Source organism: Channa argus, chromosome 7 (assembly GCF_033026475.1).
Source record: "Channa argus isolate prfri chromosome 7, Channa argus male v1.0, whole genome shotgun sequence".
NCBI classification, from domain to species: domain Eukaryota; kingdom Metazoa; phylum Chordata; class Actinopteri; order Anabantiformes; family Channidae; genus Channa; species Channa argus.
In genome coordinates this window covers 1,647,229-1,663,684 of record NC_090203.1, presented here as the reverse complement: position 1 = coordinate 1,663,684, position 16,456 = coordinate 1,647,229, and the positions used below count along the sequence as shown (strand labels likewise).

General features: G+C 45.0%; 1 protein-coding gene across 1 annotated transcript in view; it reads left to right on the top strand.

The window, feature by feature from the left end:
- The first annotated feature begins 9,892 nt into the window (after positions 1 to 9,892).
- The window catches only part of si:dkey-22o22.2 (neural-cadherin), a 101,402-nt gene continuing 94,838 nt past the window's right edge, over positions 9,893 to 16,456 (top strand). Inside the window, exon 1 of the mRNA XM_067511715.1 lies at positions 9,893 to 11,302. Within this exon, the coding sequence (XP_067367816.1) occupies positions 10,330 to 11,302 (973 nt within the window). The 5' untranslated portion in view covers positions 9,893 to 10,329. The remainder of the gene's footprint in view (positions 11,303 to 16,456) is intronic.

Sequence of the window (16,456 nt, the reverse complement as noted above, 5' to 3'; positions counted from 1 at the left end):
TTGTGTCCCAGCTTTGCACCTCACCTTTGCAGATATTGGGGTGGTGTTATCAGCAGTAACACCAAACCAAAACACGCAGTGCCTCAGCAGTTGGAGTGAAGCAATAAACATCCAACGGGAGCTGGTGGAGACCAAATCAGACCCTGGAGGAGAGTGATGCTTGTCTCGAATTCATCTGGAGGACTTGGTTTTCTGTAAGAAATACATCACGGTTTGTCTCTTATAGTCTAGTTGCTCTGTGAAGGGATGATGTATAAGGTGTATAAGTGACTTAAGTTTATCAATATGAATCTGTTCTTTAAGCATCAGATTATGAGCCTGAAACCAGTGAAACTGGTTCTTTGAGGCCAGAGTTTGGCTTCAGAGCTGTGCTCACTAAGATGGACTGGAGTTCTTCTTGGAAATGATGGACGCCATGTCCCGTGCTGAAGAGTAGAGGGACCATGTGACTTGATATCAGTAGACAGTTTACAATGCTGCAGTACAGGTGCTTTCAAAATAAAAGGCAGTTTTTCCGCCACTTAGTGTTGTTCAAAGATGCCATTTAACATTTAACACAGCTGTTCTGGAAACAGAGTCGCTTTGACTCGGGATATATTTCATTTCTGTCCCTACTAACAGCAGCTCCACGATGTGAACTGTGAGAATATAAAGCAGGAAAGACTCATGTCAGTGGGCAAAGGTTAGGAAGAAAAACCTGGAGGAGCGAGCTTTTCTCCTGACAGCAGTGAATTGCTCCTCTCCCTCATTTTACCGGCTTTGCTGTCACTGTCAAGCTCGGACCTCATCACTCGGCCTCGGCCCCCGTGGCCCCTCCCCTGAACCGCGCGGAGGGCTCATTACAGGATGGAGGATGGAGAAGATGGAGGGCTGATGTTTAGCAGCTGAATCACCTCCCACCCCGGCGTTGGTTTCAGTCTGTCGAGGCGGTGAACGTCATTCATCGAGAGCTGTCAGGCCGTCAGTCACAGCGGCCGGCAGCAACGAGAGGCCACAGTCATTAAGCTTCCTGCAGGGCCCTGCAGCTCCACATGGTGCTGAGGGCTGCTGAAAACTGGGTCTGTGGGTGAAAAACTCGATATAAGACAAATAGCAGAGGGGGAGCCGAGGCAGTTCAATACCACACTGTGTGTTTTTACCAGTACACGTTTTCCAGCATCGCTCTGCTGCACATTTAGTTCATTAACTGTAGCTGAATGCTTTTTATCAGCAGAGCACTTTTTCAAATCACACCAACTTTTTGAATATTCCTCGTTCTGTTATTATTCTGCTGTTTTCTTGTCTGATTCTACATTCATAACATTATTTTTCCAATAACCAACATCATACCTGAGTTTCCCTGAAACATCTACCTGTAATCAACGTGACTGATCTCAGACACATCTGCATTCTGTATGTGGTTCTCCTGTCTTCTGCCAGTTGCATCTATACACAAATCCTTGTTGTTTTAGTCATAATACGTTTTAGGTGATTCTCTTTAAAAATCCTACCAGAGCTGCAAAATGCAGTTTTTGTTGACCCACTTGTTTACAGATCCGGTCAGTGAGCACAGGTTTGAGTTTCTGTTAGGGGGGTCCAGATCCAGCTTTTTGCTCTGTTGTCTCAATCGTGTGTTTCAAATCATTTCTGGACAACAACCGAGGTCTCCGGCACCGAGGAACAAGCTAATCCATGCAGCACACAACTAACCAAATGTGAGAGGAGAAGACTGGTCTTGGTTTTAACATCTGTATTGTGATCGTGGACAAAACGATTCATTTAATATTCATTTAATGAACACAATTATCCTTAACATACAGATTGATATTAACAGAGGTTTACGGTCAGGAGAGTTAAACCAGGGAAATGTTTGAACCCCCTGAACATCCTCGAAACTCCCATAAATGCCAGTTCCCCGTCAGCTAACAACCTGTAGCCTCAAACATGGACATTAAAGAAAATGAAAGACGGAGGAAAAATGATGGGGGTGTTGGTTTGGAGGGCTTCAATGGGCTTTTTTTGCCTGGGGGGCCCCAGAGTCTGGGATCAGCATTAAAATGGCTGAATTCCATTTATCTCAGCAGGTTGTGTGCATTTCGTGACGTCTTTGCACAGTTACAGTAACGTAATAGTTACTCCTGTGATTATCTTACTATGCTGATCCCTGGTTCTGCTGAGAAAAGGTCACTGGGTCAGTGCATCTTCACTTCTCCTCTTGTTGGGTGACAGGACATTCAAACATTCAAACCTCCAGCAGTCTCCGAATCGGCCGTATTACCCATTAAAGCATGTTGAGTTAATAAGAAGGTATCAGGACCGATTGGCTAAGATCACATTGTTAGAAACAGCCAGAAGCCTGATGTCTCAGCCTGGCCTCGTGTTGACAGCAGGAGGACAGCCTGCGGAGGACAGAGGGAGGACTCGGGGTAGAAACACTGGCTGTCGGAGGAGAAGATCCTAATATAGAATCCACAGACTCTGTCACAGAGAGAGAGCTGGCAGCGCTGGGCTTGTGCACGCTTCACTGTTTATCAGAGGGACGGTCCCTGCTCCTCGGCTCCGACGGACGCTTTGGTTCGGGACTGATGTTCATCTGGCAGCGTGGAGGCTCTTGGCACTGTGCGACCGGCTACTGCTGAAGACAGGCCGGATAATTAGTTCTCTCATTGTGGTCTGAACGTGTAAACGCTGGTTAGACACAAAGATCAGCTCAGAGGTTTTTAGTCTGGGTGTTGTGGTTCTTTTGTGTCTTTCTTGTCTTTTTTAACTGTATTTGTAGTCATCTGCAGTAACTTAGTGTCTCTGGATGTTTTGTGTCATTTTGCGTGATAAAGGTTTATTTGGAGTAGGTTTGTGTGTTTTGTAGTAATATTGTATCTCATTGTGCCAAATGTGTGTCACCTTGAGACATTTTGTGTCTTTTGCAGTGTCTTCCATTGTCTGTTATTGTCTCTTCTTGGTTGTTTTTGCCTGTCTCTGGACAGTTTGTACATTTCAAAGAAGTTCTGTGCCTGAGACCTGACGTCATGGGCCTCTGGACTTGGTCCGTATGATGATCCATACAGTACATAGCTACTCTGTGAGTTCTGCAAGTACACGTCCACGTAGTGAGCAGGAGGTTTTACTTTGCTCATTGGTGTTTGTGACACGGGTTCGTCTAATGACTTCCTGTCTGTAGAGCACAATGCTGTGAGGATTTTCTTGCATTTTGCATGTTGCAGTCTTCACATCCCGCTGATGGTTCTTAGCGGATGTTTACCAGACTCTTCAAAAACTCAACATGTGACGGTTGAATTTCTGCATCTTATGTGAAAAGTTTTCAGAAGAAATATTTTTGCATTTCCACTGAGCCTGACTAAACAAAGTGACAAAGTTATTTTTGTGTGGAAAACTAACGTCTCACATCTGGTTCCCTGTCTGTCTGTAGGTGAGTGTTGCAGGCAACAGGTGATTGACAGCTCTTTGAAAACACATTTATTAGAGTCAGAGTGGAAAGAAATAACTTCAAAGACCTGTGTGTGTGTGTGTGTGTGTGGCACTGTTCCAACACTGAAGAGTTCAAGGCAAAGGCCATCATGTGTTTAGCTCTGCCAGATTTCTCTTTTTCCATCAGTTCTACTGTAATTAATGTTGTGTCAGTGGTCATCAAACGTGTGTGTGTGTGTGTGTGTGTGTACATGGCATAATAATCAGTTTCCTTCTGTCAAAAACTTGCCAATTATCTGAAGCTTTGTACGTAAAGGGAAAATCCACTCCATCTGAAAACTGGAGTCTGTTATTCATCAGCTACACACACACACACACACACACACACACACACACACTCTCCTAGTAAAACATGTGTTCCTCACTTGTCCGTCAGGTTGATGGGTCTCAGATTGCTGTGTGACATTTTGGACAGATGCAGGGTGGTGGATCACTGTCGCTCACCTTCCTCCTCCTCCTCCTCCCCTTAACACAAACCGTCTGTCCGGATGACTGAGGATGACGCCTGACTGATCTGGCTCGAAGCTAACTTCACCACCGTGTGGAAACCTCGACCCAGGGACTGAGAGATGAGGGGGCCGGAGCCTCAGTATGAAGTGACTGTTAACGTTTCTTGTTTAAAGGTCACAGTGAAAAGAAACAACTGCAAAGAGACAAAAGAAAACTAAACTCAAAGATCATATGACCATAAAAACAGGCACTAAATTACCACAAACGACCAATAATGTGCACAAAATTACCACAGAGCTTCGGAAATGAGAAAAAGTTGACTCAAAATCATCTCAGGGACAAATTCATGACCAAAAAACAGACACACGTTGGCAAAAAGAAAGTGATACAAAAAGGAACAAAAAGTGACCATAAAGAAACACGTGACAGTAAAACCGACACGTGTCAGTCGCGGGTTTGGATGAAACATAGTGTGTCCAGTGTTTGATCACTGTCTCAGGCTTCAAATCATCAAGGTTTGTGTTTTTATCCGGCTGCAAACATTTGATCTGCTTAGTTTTGGCTTCATATTGTAACTGTGCAGGTTCACTAAAGAACTTCTTAAAGCACCGTTGAGCCTCCTGTGGTCATCAGCTACATGTCTGTGCTCGTGTTTTCCTGCACTTTGCTGCCGTACGTTCACTCTTTCATTCTCAGTTTTCTGAGCAGTTTGTGAAGCCATCATTTGTCCCTCGAAGTGAAATCAGACATGTTGTCTCCTCCTCTGCCCTGTGGTAATTTTTCTTCTTCTATTCTTTAAGCTGGAGCTAAAGCCTGCTGACACTTATTGTAATTGGTCTAAACCAGATACATACACCCACACACACCCACACACACACCACGACCGCCTTTAGCTTTGATTACAACGCATCATTTCAATGTGCTAATGCGATGTCACAACATTTCTTTTTCACCAAGATATTGGATGATTGGGTGTCTGATGTCTGATGATTGGAGACTTGGACCATTCCGTGAAGTCAGCACATCGGGTTTGGGTGTGGACTGGTGTGATGGTTCATGCTCCCTGAACCCCTCTTTCACATTAGAGCCTCTTGAAATATGGGATCAGGGAAGACACAAACCTGGTCATTCAGTAGATCCAGATAGAAAACAGCTCGTTTAGCATTGAATAACTTGTTGCCAGCTGAGACATAATCACTGCAGTAATTATCCAGTGGGAGGCTCTCACCTATTTGCTAAGTCAATTGTTGGTCCGGTTGATTACAAATCCAGGAGCTGTTTTTCAGAGAGAGGGATTTAGCGTTCCTGGGATTTGAACCAGCATCTCTTCCTCCTCTCCCCCCTCACCTTCCGTTCTTGACAGATGTCCGAAGCCTAATTACAGCGGTCCAGAGCGACAGCGAGGGGAGTGTGATGGAGCTGACGGTGTCGAATGTCCTGTCAAAACCACTCAGTCCACTCTTTCATCACAGCTCACTCGCTTTTTTTTTTCCTCTGCAGAAGATGAGTAGGAGGGAAAAGAAGTTAAATCTGGTTATGAAATGAAAATTCCTCTTTACATTTAACTAATGCTTTTTCTTTGCCATTGTTGTGATGGAGAGCTGATCTCAGCATTCAGGACAAGCCCTGAGGTATCTTGTTTAGATGACGTCACCTGTCTCACCACCTGATATCAAGCCTCTTCATCTTTCTATTACACACATGATGTGATTTCCCCCTGCACTGCTGCACATTTACATCTCCATTCGCTCATGCTTCACCGACTAATAGGTTTCAGCTTAATTAAACTCGTTTGCATGTGGCAGAATCCCATCATGCGGCAGAAATTATGATCGGACCGTGACCTCGGGTTGTCAAGGTGTGTGTGGAACAGTGGGTATATTTAGCAAAGCTGCCGCTGGGTGAAAACATACAGCGTCAGAGTGTAATGGAGCCTGGTGTGGAGCAGCACAGGTGAATATCTGCAGCTGCAGCAGTGAAGTCTGAGGCACTTTAACAAAGACGAACTCAGTCTTTACTGAGATTCTTCAAACCCGCATTTCATTAGACAAATGTCAGTTTCATGTTTTAATAAAAACCCATTTCTGATGTTCTGACCTCGAATAATCCTGTACAAACTAAGGCTTGTGCAGGCTGCCACATGCCGTCATTTTAATGATCGGCATCAGGGCCGCGGGATTTACTGAGGTCATGAGGTCAAGCTCTCAGAGCAAAATGATTCTGGTGGGAAAATATTCAAAATTAGCTCTGAATAACATTTGCAGAACATAAACGTGATGTGATGTGCTGCTCGGTCGACCACGTCTGGCTTTCAGAAGTGATCAGAAAGAGATTCAGGGACAAAACTACACTTTACAGGCCGAATCTCCTCTGCTAACTAACGTGGAAGTGTCCTTGAAGATGGCTACGACCAAAATGTTTCACCACTTGCAATATGCAAGTTAATTCGTCTCTTAATACTTGTGAGTTGAAGCGTGTGGACGTTATGATTCAGTCCCCCCATTTTTGCATGTCTGGTCACACTCGCTCAGCCCCTCCCAATTCCTGGCTTAGTTTTCCCTCCATTTCTACTTGGCCCCGCCCACTCACTCACCAGTCTTGAATCAGTAATCAGACAGCCCCCTCCCCTTGGTCACTTTTCCCCCCTTATATCCTGTAGTTTACCTGAGCATCTGTTTGCCTGGTAACTCATTTTGTACCTGTGTTGATCTTTGGACCTGGAGTTTTTCTGCCCTGGTTCCTGGATTCTTCGCACATCAGATTCAGGCACTGCTTCAGTCTGCTCCCATTTTAGTCTCAGGTTGGTGGGTTTTGGGTCTTCAGTCTCTCTGCCTGGTTATAATCTCACCAAGCTTCTTTTTTTACTTCCTGAATGAAAACTGTTCATCAACTTGATGTGTTTCACCTGTTCACCTCCAGTACAAAGCTTGTTTTGATGACTGAAATACTTAATGGGGATTTGGCATCATGCATGTCCAATCCAGTCAGCTATGACTAATGTTAACGCAGGTGTAACAGGGATTTACCTGCTCAGACACGTTTCATCAGTCATTCAGAAACTCTGCACGCTGCTGTGCTGTTTCATCCACTCACTTTGTTTCTGCTTCATGCAGCGAGCTTGTGACTGAAGTTCCTCCGCCGAATGGTCCCTGATGAACGGGTCGAGCAGCACAATCCGCACCAGGAGCTGTGGAGGGGAATCAGCAGAAAAGAAGCTTCTCTCAAAGAAAAACCTGGCTTCAGACTCCAGAGCTGAATCATGAGTCCGATCTCCTCAGCTGCAAGTAAGAAAACATCCATATCTGTCTGTGTCTGCGCTTTGTTTGGGTCACTTCAACTGCAGCATGTCCAAACACTAAACGGGTAAGAAGGGAGCAAATTTGGCCTGTTTCATGAGAACGTAAAATAAGATGTTAATTGAAAACAGGAGGAACTATTATTATGTTCAATATTTCAAATAGTTAGAAAGTTTTTATTGTGGCTAACATAAATGATTAGGCACAGAAAACAATAATTTACCTGTTTACGATGTAACTTTTACACGAAAATATCAGCAGCAAATGGGCAATAGAGGGTGGATCCCTGGGGGGTCGGGTTTAGAGAGAATTCTTAAAATCGTGTTACTCTGATTGCTAGGATAAGCAGGTGCACTTGGAAACATTAAGAACTGTGCACACGACTTCCCGAATACGTTTACAGGTGGAGTTGCACACTACAATGACAAACCTTTGTGGCTTCCTGTTAATGTTATTAAAGAAAAAAAAAAACCTGCACAAACTCAGCTGCATCGGTCTCAGGTTTAAACATGATCTACAGTCTGTTTGGGACGGGTTCAGCTGCCCCAGCTTGGCCTCGGGTCAGGTTCCGAAAGAAAGATGCGGCCTGTTCAACGATCTAGCAACATTAAATTATCGATTTTCCTCGAATTGTTGCCATTTTTGCTGCTTTATCTTTAGCTTAGTACATTTTGGTTCTTGTGCCCGTGCGGTTCTTGAAGTCTGGGGTTGACTTGAACCAACCTAAACACCCATGGGGTCAACTGTCCCTACCCTCAGCAACCCCACACAGGGAGGCAGGGATCTGTTGAAACTATACAGTTTTGGCACCAAAACGGTAAAACTAATAATCAACTCCCATATGGAAACAGGGAAACAAGAAGATCAAAAATGCCTATTGGGTTCCAGGTTTTAGGACTCATTCCTACGACACTCTGTCAGTTTAGTCCAGAAGTGTTGTTAAATTAGAACGAAAAAAGAAATTAATGTAAAACGTGATCTAAGTGTATAAAAGGAGGAAACCAACTGATCTGTAGTGAGTGAATCCAGTCAAAGATGTTAGTAAATGCATCTGGTTTCATACTGGCCTCTTTGTTCGAAACCCTCAGACCCTCTCTCCTCAGAGATTAAAGTGATTTCACTTCTTCTTCGTGTCATTTTCCCATCACTTTATTTATCGTCCTTCACTGTGTGATCAAAGGCTGGAGACACTTTTCATTTTGCTTCTCATAAAGTGCTCAAAAACTAAATGTGCAGGCAATTTTGCCATTTTTCAATTTATAAATGAGATTTTTTTTTTTTTTTTTTACGGATTTCCTGAATGAGGACAGAGTAGAAAAAAAATGAGTGTTCAGCTAAGCAACATTCTTTTATTTGTCGATAAATGGTGCTGCTGTCGCTGCTGTGGACAGGAAGCGGTAAACGACCTGCAGATTGAGGCGTCAGGAACAAGGTGTGAGCCAACAGGGCTCAATCACAGCGGGTACGATAAAAGTTGTGGTGCTTGGGATAAAGTGATCATGTGGTGGGACTATCAAAGTCTGTTGAAATTAGTTTAAAAAGTCCATTTGAAAATCCATCCACATTGCTAAAACAGCAGGTCAGGTTTGGTTTAGCAGGATCTTTGATGTAAACAAGGAGGTGAAAGGTTAATAGGTTCAGAGTCCGAGTGACTGATGACAAGTGTCAGTTTATTGAGAAGACGCGGACTCATTTCCACTGTGGACATAAATGGACATGTTGTTTGTGACTACCGAAGACTGAGACAGGGTCTGTGGATGCTGCCAACACAATAGTTGTGTGAAAATACACAGTGGGTTCTAAAGGACCCGCAGGTCAAACTTTTCCCGTCTCTGACAATTGCTGAGGACAAAAGTAAAGCTGAACACAAACTCTGCTGTTCTAAAGTCTTTAGATCTAGTTACTAACAGTCAAACATGTTTCTCAAGAATATTTAAAAAATTGTGACGAGGGTTGTAAACAGTAACTAGAGCGTTAACTGTTCTTTTATTTTGTCTTCTTTTCCTGTGGAGACTCCATGTTGTCTCACCATAAATCTGTGCTTTGGAAGTATTTTTTCCTTTTTGTTCTTTCAGTGAAAGTTGCTCCGTTCATTAAACACCGGTCGCCGCCATATTTGTTTTTGGCACACGAACACATGCAGGATTTGTTAAACTGCAATAGTTTTGCTGTAGTTTCGTACTTGCATCAGTTCTCAGTATTGGCAAGTACTAAAATGTAAGAGAGAGAGAGTTATCAGGGTGTCACTAGTTGTCATGTGACCACCGACCCTGCAGTTTGTGGGACAGTATTTCACGGCCAACCCAAGTTTCTAATTAAGATGCACAGATTAATTGTCCGAGTTCTGACACAAAATTCCTTGTGTGACATTGGAGACAATGACATGAAGCTGTGGTTATCAGTCACAAACCAACCTTTTTGTTACCACGTCTCAGCTACTTACACATGATTTTGATCCTGATCCTGATGATGATGTGATGGACAAAAATAATTTAACAATCCAGTTTGTAAAAACACTTCACATTCTCTCCCTCTCTCTCTCTCACACACACACTGTGCTCAGTCTGTCAGTGGGCGGGTCCAGTGACCCGTCACTCAGTCCCGCTCCTATCTCATGATTGGTCTCTCTCCTCCTGTGGCACTCGGCACTGCTCGGCGGATCCACATGGTGCCAGTTGAGTGTCAGCGCCCTTCAGTCTGAGCCATCCTCCGGCAGAGACGCTCCGGACTATTTGGAGCATCTCGGTGTATCCGCACGGGAAAATATTTGAACTGGACAAAGAGAAATATACAAGGGATACTGTTTTTTCACATCACTTTTAGTGATAGATTTTTACCAAGGCAAATTCTTCCGTGCGTAAAATTCCCCGCTGATTGAATTATTAATTAACTAGGAGCGTCGGCTTCATACTGTTGCTGACGTTTCAGCGCGCTCTGGATGGAATTTTTCTCCAGTCAGGTGTGATTTAGACAAACTGTAAGTGAAACATCAGAGAACTTTCCTGGAACAAGCTGAAATTTTTACTCTTATAATCTTTTCAAACCGGTTCAGTAAGAGTCCGATCCGCTCTGTCCACACTTTCCTTTTTTCTTCAGCTGAACCGGGTTTAATGGAAACATGAACGAAGCTGCAACCAAACCGGTTCCGTGGCACGGCCTTCTCTCACACCTGCTCTCCCTGCTGCTGCTTCACGCGTCAGTCCCCGTGTGTCTGTCCGCGCAGCCTGGACATCCAGTGCGCTACTTCGGCCAAATAGCGGAGAACTCCCCGGCTGGGACGCTGGTGGACGGAGCGGTGCTGCCGCTGGAAGCCGCGGTCTGCCCCGCCGCCGATCTAAATGCCAGCCTTAAAGGGAATTATGCGTCGGATTTTAGGCTTCTTCTCCACCACGGGCACCGGGACCAAAGGGGGCATCTGGGTTTGATCTCTGCCAAACCGCTGGACCGGGAGTTTATAGCTATGTACGAGCTGACGGTGGAGCTGCCGCCGCGGTGTCTGAGGAGAGCAGCTGCCATCCAGGTTGAGGTAACGGACAAGAATGACAACATGCCCCGGTTCACAACCGGCAACCAGACTGTTGAAGTAGACGAGCTGACACCGCTCGGTACCGAGCTGGCTCGCTTTGACGCAAAGGACGGCGATGCAGAGCGGAACGGACGCGTCACCTTTTACGCGTCGCCGGAGTCTCAGCTGCTTCACGTGGTTCCCCAAACCGGGCAGGTGAGGCTGGTCGGCTCCCTCCTTGGTGTCAGCCGTGTCACTCTTCACCTTTACGTTAAGGACGGTGGGGACGTGGCGCTGACAGGTGAGCCGGTGTTCCTGCGCGTCAATGTCTTCCACACCGGTAGAGCGCGGCGGAGGCCCAGGGGTCTGTCCGAGGAGCTGACCTACACCGTGACGGTCTCGGAACACGTTAGAGTGGGAGACTTGGTGTTCACGGTGCCAGACCAGAGGTTCGAGCAACGATGGTTCGAGGTGGTATCTGAAGCGGACTCGCCAGTTCAAATCGAGCGTGACTCGGGCCGTCTGTACCTGGCGCGCAGCCTGCGAGAGCCCGCCGAGGTGGTGGTGAAGATCCAGAACCTCCGAGGTAAGAGGGCACCGCTTCTGTTCCCGTGCGTAAAAACGCAAATGGGACGGGGCGCGTGCTGCCGGTTTGAGATTCTGATGAACCATTAAGGTTTTTTATGCTGGAGATATGTTTAGTTTGTCTGATGGCTTCTGCTCCCTTTGATTTGGATCCTGGTGTTAATCTCATTTGCTTATTTACAGTGACGTTGATCCTGATGAAGCAGGACATAAACCAGGTGTGTGGGCCCGCGTGCCCCTTGGTTTAGTTTTGAGATAGTGTCAGTTAACTGGGCTGTTTGCGCCAGAAAAAGAATAGTTTATAAACAAAGAAACAAGAAACCGGAACATTAAAACTAAATTTGTGGTTCTGGTCCCAAAGTGTGAAATTTCAGGGGTCTCCAAATGAGCCCGGTCTCATCTGGGCAGTTTCTAACAAGAGGTGTCAGCACCTGTCAATATAAGAGCATCACTGAATGTCCAGGGGTTGAGAGAGAGTTAACTAGTTGGGGTCAAAGGTCAGTCACCTGAAACAGAAACAGTGGTTTGGTCCTTTCATAATTGCTGCCGTACTGTGTTTGTAACTAGCAGTGATTTGAAGCTTATTGATGCAGTTTCCTGTTAGCACTGAGTGTGTGTGTGTGTGTGTGTGTGTGTGTGTGTGTGTGTTTTGGTGGGTTTCCAGCAAAGTTTGACTTGACCTCAACCGTCAGTGGCTACTTTCCACTCTTTCGTTTATTCCTAGAACAATCCTCACTTCTCTGTGTGTGTTAGTGTGTGTGTGTGAGAGAGAGATGAGGACTGCTGGCATCACACCCAGCAGGTCGTTAAAGGACAAACAGGACTGACAGTATTTAGTGTTTGAGGTGAGCAGAGCAAACACACCTCAACACACTTTACACACACACACACACACACACACGCACAGGTCTGGTGTGACCTCGACTGTAGCTGATTATTCACATTTCTGAGCTGTTCTTTTCCTATTTGACAGAAGCGCAGTGTTTGTTTTTGCTCTGCTTGCTTTGGCTGCTGTAACGCGGTAATTTCCCATTTGGATTAATGAAGTACTCTCAACACTCACTTGGCAAAACTGCAAACTAGAATGTTGGTACCTTCCAAAGTATCCCACACGACTGCTAACGCATGATTTATGAGTGTTTGTAGTTTGATGCTTTGGACTGAAACAGTTTTCAGGAGAACTTTTCCCCAAAGTTTCTGATCTTCTGATTTCATTTGATTTCATAAGGATTTAGTCTGAGTCTTGACAATGAAGTGAACTTTCCTCTTGCCTATCATTACATCTTTGTACAATTTGCACTCAGTTTTCTACGATATGAATAATTAAAACCAGGAATATAAATTGATTATTTTAATGAGCAAGAAGTTCTGCAGACTAAATCCAGAGTAGAATCATCTCAATCATCTTCGTGGCTCAGCCACTGATGTGATTCACATGAAAATAAAAAGCTGTATCTTTGCACTAGAACTCAAGACAATCTTCAGTCTTGGTTAGTGTCCAGTTTAGGTTCGTTAGTATGTGGACACCTGAGCATTTCACCCATATTTAACAGTGGAACGCGTATGTGCTGCACTCGTCAGTCCTTCCACCAGATGTTGAACCTGTGCAGGGATCTGTTCCCGTGCACACAAGCCGGAGATCTGCAGGTTCTACGTTGTCGTCTGACGTGACCCTCCCAGAAATGTCACCATGCATGTTGCCAACGCCCCTTTCTTGATGCTCACGGAGACCAAATCAGGACTGTTAACGTCTGATGACCTGACCACCCAAAACCAACAGATGGCAACAATGAAATGTCTTAGAATCAGTGTTCCACTGCTGATCTGTTTGACAGAATGAAATGACGTCCAGATGCCGTTGTGATAAACCTCCCCCCCCCCCCAAAGTAAACGTTTAACCAAGAGCCCTCACATCTGGACGACAGTGGCAGCTCGGGGCTCTGGTCTCTGGCTAATCAGCGATCACCCAAACTACAGCACCGCAGTTTATTTGTAGAAATTAGTTGTGTTTGCTCACTTGGCGCCCTCCCAGGTCTGAACACGCAGGCTGAGTCAAACCTCCAGCCTCTGGCAGGAAGCTTTGTTTGTGTTGCAGCAGGCTGCAGAGCTCAACTCGCCTCTGGTTTGTAGCTGGGGAGAGAGAGTGTGAGTTGGTGGACACGGTGCTGAGTGTGCTGTAAACTGCCCGGCTGACTGAGGCAGCCTGTCTTTTGTCAGCAGTGGTTGTGATTGGGATCTGGGGGAATGAGGTCTGATGGAGGCAGAGCGCCGGCTTCTTATTGGTCGGCTGACTCCCTGTCTGCAGTCTGAGCACGGCCCCTCCTGTAGGTCTGAGACCGAGCTCGTCCTCCTCTGCTTTTAGTAACTTCCCTCCGAAAACATCTGTTAGTTAATATTTTAATAATAATAATCAGAGCAGGAATTTTGCCTATGATGACGTAGACTCACCGATGATTCTGCAGATCATTGGGATTATAGCTGGAAAGGTTTTGGAAAATGTTTCCAATAATTAATGGATTTATCGAATCCTTTTTGGTTGTGATGTGTAATGAAAATAATGAAACACACAATTTCATTCATCACCTATGACAGTGTAGTTATATTTATATATTAGTTGTGCTGCTGTACAGACTTTAGTTGACTGACTGCCCTCAGTTGTCCCAGGATATTCTGACACTGAGCAGTACACACACACACACACACACACACACACACACACACACACACACACACACACACACACACACACACACTTCACTTTCTGTGTATAATAAATTATGAACGCTTGACCCTCGCAGCGCACACAGACATCTACATCATCTTCATGCTGACAGGTCGTCCATCACTGTAGAGTCGGTTTTATCTTTGACATTCAATAAATGTCCGACACACACACACATTCCTGTTTGTCCTCGTGTGTGTGTGTGTAGGCCCTGGCTTCAGGCTGCTCTCCTCCTCCTCCTCCTCCTCCTCCTCTTGTGCTTGTGATCCTGTGTAAACTGTCACTGATTTGAGCTGTGAGACAACTTGCATCATGCAAACTGCAACACATGACATGGAAACAAAACTGTAGAGATTAACATCGTCCTCCTCGTCCATGGATAAGTTTTGAAAATTTGAGGAAAACACGGAAATAAAACTGTAAAAAGTGAAAGGATTTCTTTCGTGTTTTTAGGTTTGGGGATTTAGTGTCTCAGATTGATGGACCACAGTCTTTTGTGCTTTGGCGTTTTGGCTCCTGTTTTTATGTGGACGTCACTTTGGATCTGGTTCCAGGTTGACAAAGTTCACACGTGTTGTCTTTGTTTTTAAGCAACATTTAGGTGAAGGAACTTTTGTAAATCAGCCAGAAAACTAAGGTTTGTCTCCAGGGGAAGAGTAAAATAGCTTAATGTGTGTTTCCAGTCAAAATGAAGCTCGTCTGGCTCCTGTCTGGACCATCTGTTAGAGAAAGATGTTCTTCTGTGGCATTTTGTAGTTCAACAGGAGCAACGTAGAGGAGTCTTCTCGCATCAGCATCACACACGGGATCACCCAGTTAAACTTTGATGCACATCTGATAAATACGTAAAGCTCCGAGCGTCACATACATTTAACCAACAGTTTAAATCTGCAGCTGCACATCACGTTTCAGCTCATAGACGACGATCGTCAACATTAATTAGGCCAAACTCTGCTGCAGAGCTTCTGCTTTCTCCGCTAAAACAGGTCGGATGCAAGTCGAGTCTGTGCTAAACAGAACTAAAGCCAATGAACGTTTTATCATTTAGGTGACGTTTTATCCAGAGCGACTCACACGTGAGCTGCAGAGCAAAGAAATGCTGCATAAAGACCCTGAAAGTAAAGTGGACTGACGTGTTCAGAAAGCTACAGTCTGATCCTCCTGATGTTGTAGAGGACGGGGTAACGCACGTGATCCAGCTTTAGAAAACTGCCTACAAACTTGTGACTGTGACTCAGAGATTCAGAACTTTCATTTCCAACTGTCTCATTAACTGTAATAAATGTGTTTGTTTGCATATTTAAATGGGAAAATTGTTCCTCTTGGCTGCAATTAATGCAGCAGCGCGCGCAACAACGGGGCTGTTCCCTCGTTAAACCACCGCACTGTTAACTATTTCTAATTGTTTCACTCTGCAAATACACAAATGTACACATAAGTACACAAACCTTGTCCTGGTGTGTGTACAGATTTTCTGTGCTTGGCAGCCCTGAGGTCACACACACACACACACACACACACACACACACACACACACACACACACACACACACACACACACACACACACACACACACACACACACACACACACACACACACACACACACACACACTTTTCTCCCCCCTACTGTTTATTCTATTGAATTTATTTCTGGATTTAGCCTGAGGCCTGAAGCAACCTGCCACCGCACCACGTGTTTGTGAGTCTACCACCAAACACTGTAGGACTTTGTGTCCTCGAGGCTGCTGAGCTTCACAGCAGTTGTGTGTTTGTCGCTGTCACATACATTGATCAAACTAATCTTAATATGAATGTTGGTATTTTAGTGTGTGTGTGTGTGTGTGAGATGCAGTGTATTGGGCTTCAGGATAAATTGCTGTGAACATACAATGAAATTACCAGAGTGACCTTTTTAAAAGCAGCAAAGCAGTGACACACACACACACACAATTAATTCTTAGTGTTCATCAGATTTATCATCACCAGCTTTGAATGGATCACAAATACCACAGATCTGAATAATTTTACTATAATTACTCGTGATTAATTGAGATGTTTGAGAGGACTGGTGGACCTGAAAAGTAGAACTGGGGGACTTTCGTCCAATACTCCAAAATAAAAGCATGCGTTATCTCATCTCTCTCTGCAGAAGATGAGTAGTGGATTGATGCTGGGAGGACTTTATCGTGCTGCTCGTGTGTATTTCTGTTTCCTCTCTGTCTGTCCTCATTCCTCTTCTACCTTTCCACCATTCTGTCCCCGCTTTTTGTTTCTGTCCTAATGGCTTATTGACAGCCAATCAGCTGTAGCCTCAGGCGAGACAAGTCACCAATCGGGACAAGGTCACAGCATCCAGTCTGTCAACACGCAGGCAGCAGGACGACACACGTCGCACACAGAGTGGAGCTGTTTGTTGGTATTTAACTGTTA